Raw genomic sequence first — 7125 nt, 5'->3', positions numbered from 1 at the left:
AACTGTCACCCCGATCATCGGATGTCAAAAATACCGTCTACCCCCGTTGGTTTGAACGACACCTCATGCAAACCAACGGGGTTCATTTTTTAATTTGAACTTCTAGTAACCCTGTGGATATCGAAAAATACACTGATGGTAACCCTTTTTGCTGTTTTGTTTTGATTCTGTGTTCCGTTTCACCCCGTTCCATCAGCAGAATGACGTTTGAACCATTTTTAGTTTGAACGATTTGCAGATTAGAGGGGGTCAAATTAAAAAGTGTTCAGATTAGATGAGGTCAAACCAACGGGGGTAGACGGTGTCATGACCCGCTGGTTGGGGGCTTAATAGTTGGGTGACTTTTTAGTTGGGACCCCGTTAGTTGAGCTGTCAGCCAACTAAAAAGTACCTGGATGTCATAATTCAATGTCAAACTGAAAATGACAACCAATCTGTAATTCCGAGGGGCGAGCTAATGAGTTTTTGGTTTCTTAAACTTTACTGATTTACTGATTTCATATTTCTTAAAAAAAGAAAGAATATGTACAATTACTTCGAAACAAATGCAAAACATCGGCAATCTTTATTTTGTCGATCATTGAAAGCGTTTTGTGCTTGCTTTCGGTCCGGGTGGTTTCATAAACATCTATATTTTCACTTCACCGACTAAAAATGGGTGAAAATAATTATTTCTCGCATTGGTCATATATGTATCTTGCAAAACGTATCAGTTTTGCTCTGAATGTGAAACAAATTGAAAAATTTTACTTTTTGATTCCAACCTAAACATGATTTGAAAAAAACAATGAGCACGCCCCTTGTGCTGCTGTCACTTCACCCAACTAGCGAATCGAATTCGTTGGTTGGGTGGAGGTTGTGGCTCAACGAGCGAGTTCCGACTGTACATGGTAAACAAAAAAAATCAGCTGATCGCATCTGTCTCATGGATTGCCTTATTTGTTCACACGTGAAATAACAAAGGAACCAGCAAGTAAATATACCGATTATCCCATGCACCACCTCAAAATGTGTAACCGCGACTGAACATTTTAGCAGCGAAACGAACCAATGTATAGGCCTTTTCAAATGACAGGTTCGCGTATGTCACTGTTTACAACTGCCGAACAAAGGCGCAAACGCTGAACCACAGACAAACAGACGTAACACTTCGAACATTTTTCGATTCAAATCATAGTCACGGAAACATATTCGCCCAATGCTAAAATGACTATGCTGCCGGTGGACGCATAAATGTCCCATGTGTAAAAACAGACAATCGAGAAAATCGCGTCCAAAGTTCGAAAAAAGTATTTTGTCCCAACTATGAAGTATAAGTGCTGAATCGTGTTCTAACATCAACCAATTTTTAATTTGAGCACTATTTTTTGTTTTAGAGCGATTTTATAGTTCCATAGGATTTCCAATGAAACGTGACGCTTATGCGTCCACTTTTAAGAATGTTACAAATCGGCCATGCATTTTTTCAACAATTTTCGGAACAAACTACCTATTTTTATTTCCCCATATGATGGTACCCCACGATACATGGTCATGGGCTGCAAAATCTCAATATTGCCAAAAATGCACATGGGACAATTATGCTTCCACCGGCAGTATGGGACCGCACCGAAAACGAAAAAGTTTGAAATTCTTTTTTGCGGGGCATTTTTCTACAGAGCAGCATGTCAAAAACACAGTAGGCAGGCTAAACGACGTTTGCCGGGACAGCTAGTATTTAATATTCGTTGTTATTTGTGAGCTTTGGGTGTACACTGTACAGGGGACAAGGGGATGGCATCCCGAGGGCGTAAATGGTCTCTCGAGCAACCAGTATGGCTTCCGGAAAGGGGAGGTGCACCGTAGACGCTATCTTGTCGGTTACAAAAACCGCCGAGAAAGCACTCGAGCCTAAGAGGAGGGGAATTCGCTTCTGTGGGGTAGTGACTCTGGATGTAAGGAATGCATTTAATAGCGCCAGTTGGGCTGCTATTGCCGATGCGCTCTTGCGTCTGGGGATACCGGAGTACTTGTACAAGATTCTCGGAAGCTACTTCCAGAATCGCGTACTGGTTTACGACACGGAGGTGGGTCGGAAGTGCTTTCACATAACCTCAGGAGTCCCGCAAGGTTCCATCCTGGGTCCGGTGTTATGGAATGTCATGTACGACGAGGTGTTGTGGTTAGAGTACCCAGTGGGAGTGGTGATTGTCGGATTTGCCGACGATATTACGCTCGAAGTCTACGGTGAAACGATCGAGGAGGTGAAGTTGACTACCGACCACTCGATCAAGGTTGTGAAGGCGTGGATGCGGTCCAGGAAACTGGAGCTGGCTCACCACAAGACAGAGGTGACGGTTGTTAACAACATGCAGTCGGCGCAGCAGACGGAGATCAGTGTAGGAGACTGCACTATCCTGTCAAAGCGCTCCGTCAAGCACTTGGGCGTGATGATCGACGATAAGCTTACCTTCGGTAGCCACGTCGATTATGCCTGTAAAAGAGCCTCCACAGCTATTGAGGCACTGTCCCGGATGATGTCCAATAGCTCAGCGGTGTACGCCAGTAAGCGCAAGCTTCTGGCTAGTGTTGCTACGTCCATACTTAGGTATGGCGGCTCGGCGTGGGGTACCGCGCTAAGTACTGAATGCTACCACCGGAACTGGAAAGTACTTACAGGCTTATGTGTCTGAGGGTTGCAAGCGCGTACCGTACCGTGTCACATGACGCTCTCTGTGTCATTACTGGTATGGTGCCTATCAGCATTCTTATCAGTGAGGACATGGAGTGCTTCGAAATGCGCGGCACAAGAGGCATACGCAAGACTGTCAGGATGGCCTCTATGGTCAAATGGCAGCGCGCGTGGGACAGTTCCACCAAAGGAAGGTGGACCCATAGGTTGATACCGAGGGTAGATAGTTGGATTAATAGGCGCCATGGGGAAGTTACATTCCACCTGACACAGGTCCTTACAGGTCATGGTTGCTTCCGACAGTATCTACACCGTTTCGGGCATGCGGATTCTCCCGAATGCCCAGTGTGCAATGGTTTAGTGGAAACGGCGGAACACGTTTTGTTCGTGTGCCCGCGTTTTCGCACAATGCGTGACCGCATGCTTGCCACATGCGGGGAGGACACAACTCCGGACAACTTGGTCCAGAGAATGTGTAGGGATGAGATTAGCTGGAATGCCGTTTCAACGGCTATCACCGATATCGTCTGGGAGCTACAGAGGAGGTGGCGCGTGGACTCGGAGAATGGCTAGTCCAGATGCAGTACAAGAGGTGGTCCAGGGGTTTGGAGTCGGCTTCGTAGGTCATACCGGTGCCCTGCGGTGGAGATCGACCCTTACAGCGATTAAGTGGCCGCGGAGAGGAAGTCCCGGTAGCGATGCTGTCGTGGCGTCAGTCTACTGGGTTGGATCTGAGCCCGCGGTTGGAAAGGGGTCCCCGGCAAGGGTCGGGGTAGGTGAGACCCTGCTGTCTGCAACCTACGGATGCATCTGATAGGGCCTGAAGGGTAGTAATACCCTTCCTTTGCGGGCAGGTCAGATCGGGTTGCATGTGGGCATCAGTTCTTGATGTCCGCTCAGCAGTAGGGCGCGGGCGGGGTTGACCCTGCCCGCCTTCCGAGGACAAAGAGAGTTGCGAGGACCACTCGGGAAACTGGCTAAGCGCCAGCACGCTACCGTGATGGACTCTCCAGAGCGAGTCATCGATGTTCGTTGCTGCTAGGCTACGGCAGCTAGCCTTGAGGGTGCGATATGCACTAGCCCCTCTCTGAAGCAATACCTTCTTGGTGGTTCCGGAGAGACGTAGGGTTTGGCGACCATAGGAATGTGTTTTAGTGGGTCGAGGAGAGAGTAGTCCTGGCTTCTAACGGCGTTGTAGAAGACGGCCTTAACCCCACACTATCCTAACCTTCCTGTTAGGGTGTCTGATGAGCAGATTTATCTCCCTATGGTTTAGAAGGAAAAAAAGGGGATGGCAGCCTACTTTTTTCGTTATGGGTTTTGACAAATTGGTTTGTTGGTTGTGGGTAGAACCGCGCGAAACCCTGTCGGCCATGATGGATTTCGATTTGATGTCTAACACGCACACTACTGCAAAAATCGCCTGTATTCGTTTGCATCATTCAGCAATGCACTAAGGGCCAGAATCGCAATCTAGCGGAACTAAATTAATTACTCCAAAACGAAGCATTTCTGACACATGGTGTCTTCGGCAAAGTTGTTTGACATCAGCAGGGGCATCTATTGCTTAGAACGTAATAGTTCGCAACTCGCCCACATAGGTGGCGCCACCATTTAACTTCTTTGTTTTACGTCCTAGAGACATGGTTTCTTCGGCAAAGTTGTTCATTTTGAAAAAATAAACAACTCTTTCTCAGACGTCAAAATTCCACAGCCTACTGTTTTCGAGTTATTTAAAAAATAAAAACCAATCAATGAAAAAATAGTTTTTTAAGCTTATTTTGACATTTTTACTTGAAACCATGTGAGTTTAAATTTTTTCCTAATGCATGTGTGTCAAACCAAACACATTGTATGGGAATATGTTGAATATTATCATTAAAAACTCAAAATAAAAATACAAATTCGTAAAAATAGTGTGAATTTCAAGCCTTAATATCTCACAAAGCGCAAAAAATCGCAACTTAAAATTTTCAGCAAATACGAAGCAATACTAGGTGAACATACTGTGAAAAATTTGGAGAGGTATTTTTTGGTGTTTTTGAGATAATAGCTTTTTAGTAACAGTATTAATATAAGTAGTGCCAGCATGTAACTTTTTACTGCTACACATTAGAGAGTTTATGTCTTCAAAAAAGTTGTTCATTTTGACTAAATAAACAACTCTTTCTTAGACGTCAAAATTCCACGGCCTACTGTTTTCGAAATATTGTATATAACCTAAATTTTATTGATAAAAACTTATATTAAAACACATTTTGATGCAATACTATGAACTTTTTTTATTGTTTTTACTTTTACGATACATAGTAGGGCAAATGTCAGTTTACTATTTCAACATAGGTCAAGATATCTTTTAATTTTTGGCATGTCTTTTTCAAAATGTTTTATGCTTAACCAATTTTGTCAACCTTTTTAAATTTTAGAGCGCGAAATATCTTGTCAAAAGCTCGTGGATCTCTTCCTGGATGGAAAGGACGTTGGTCGAAGATTGTGAAACTGTAGCTCCACGAAACTGACATGTTCATGACCTACTATGTTTCGTAAAAGTAAAAACAATAAAAATAGTTCATACTATGGCATCAAAATGTGTTTAATTGTCATTTTTTCTCAATATAATCTAATTTATATGCAATAATTCGAAAACAGTAGGCCATGCAATTTTGACGTCTAAGAAAGAGTTGTTTATTTAGTCAAAATGAACAACTTTTTCGAAGACATGAACTCTCTAATGTGTAACAGTAAAAAGTTACATGCTGATACTACTTATATTTATACTGTTACTAAAAAGCAATTATCTCAAAAACACCAAAAAATACCTCTCCAAATTTTTTACAGTATGTTCACCTAGTATTGCTTCGTATTTGCTGAAAATTTGAAGTTGCGATTTTTTGCGCTTTGTGAGATATTAAGGCTTGAAATTCACACTATTTTTACGAATTTGTATTTTTATTTTGAGTTTTTAATGATAATATTCAACATATTCCCATACAATGTGTTTGGTTTGACACACATGCATTAGGAAAAAAATTAAACTCACGTGGGTTCTAGTAAAAATGTCAAAATAAGCTTAAAAAACTGTTTTTTCATTGTTTGTTTTTTTTTTAAATAACTCGAAAACAGTATGCTGTGGAATTTTTACGTCTAAGAAAGAGTTGTTTATTTTTTCAAAATAAACAACTTTGCTGAAGACGCCAAGTCTCTAGGACGTAAAACAAAGAAGTTAGATGGTGGCGCCACCTATGCGGACGAGTTGCGAACTATTACGTTCTAAGCAATAGATGCCCCTGCTGACGGCAAAAAACTTTGTCGAAGACACCATGTGTCGGAAATGCTTCGTTTTGGAGTAATTAATTTAGTTCCGCTAGATTGTGATTCTGGCCCTTAGTGCAATGTACACACTGGCAAACGTCAAAGCGATCGAAATCAAGCGCATCTGGTGGAAGGATCGCGGAAATCAAATGAAATTTGAATTGATCGTTAAATGCATGTTCCAAGCCGTTTAGGTGAGTGTTAGGTACGTCTATTTGTCTGTGATGGAAACGTAAATCAAGTGAAAATAAAATGATGGGTCTTGGAATGATGGAAATTGTCTATTACAGATACACCAAACATTTATTCAAGTAAATTAAACATCTAATTAAAAAGTAATGAAAATGTTTATGTTTCCGTTTGATTTTTTTTATTTATTTATGGTGACAATGTTGCGTTTCCTTGGGCCAGATCAGGAATTGACATTTTTTGATCACATGGTGGGGATTGGTTTAGGCTGAATTGAACAAGAATAACCAGGTAAGTGGTAGCTGCACCAACAAGCTGTAATAGAGGAGATATGAGAGAATTAATATTTATAGCTACAGTGTATCAAACAAGTGTCCGTACAGCCATTTTTTGGTCAAAATAATTTTTCATTCAAATGATCATAACTTTATTATAAATCAATCAAATACGCTGGAATTTTGATCAATTGTGAACCATAATATATTATATTGACCATATTATATTATATTATATTGAATATTATTATATTATTATATTATATTATATTGAAGCTCTATTGGTAAAATTTTGAGCGAGATCGAATAAGTTTTCTGAAAGTTATAGAACTTTTAGTAAAACTTATTAAATTTTTGAACACATTTTCAAAACATTATATCATAGTATGTACTCGATGAAACTTTTTCAATTTTTTTCCTGATACAGCTTATACCTAAGGCTTTCATCTTGGCTTTCATTTGCAGCTTCGTTTGAGGTTTTATTTTCACTACAAAAAATATGAAAAATCTGTATATGTTCAGAGTGTCATTTGCAAATTCATCATATTTCGATCAATAAAAGTGCCAAGTGTTTTCAACCTTTTTAAACTCTCTTATTGTAATGTTTTTATACAGGACCTACTAAACTACATATGAAGTTTAGGTCCTATGTATTTTTCGTTCAGTTAATGCACTTTT

The 7125-nt window shown here is 40.7% G+C and overlaps 1 protein-coding gene across 2 annotated transcripts in view; it reads right to left on the bottom strand.

The window, feature by feature from the left end:
• Positions 1-6275: 6275 nt before the first annotated feature.
• Positions 6276-7125, bottom strand: part of LOC109622003 (putative gustatory receptor 28b) — a 38532-nt gene continuing 37682 nt past the window's right edge. For both annotated transcript variants that reach the window (XM_062851080.1, XM_029869135.2), the window contains exon 4: positions 6276-6487. In XM_062851080.1, the coding sequence (XP_062707064.1) occupies positions 6362-6487 (126 nt within the window). In that variant the 3' untranslated portion in view covers positions 6276-6361. The remainder of the gene's footprint in view (positions 6488-7125) is intronic.

The sequence above is a fragment of the Aedes albopictus genome, chromosome 2 (genome assembly GCF_035046485.1).
Source record: "Aedes albopictus strain Foshan chromosome 2, AalbF5, whole genome shotgun sequence".
In the NCBI taxonomy this organism is placed as follows: domain Eukaryota; kingdom Metazoa; phylum Arthropoda; class Insecta; order Diptera; family Culicidae; genus Aedes; species Aedes albopictus.
This window is presented reverse-complemented; position numbering and strand designations above follow the sequence as displayed.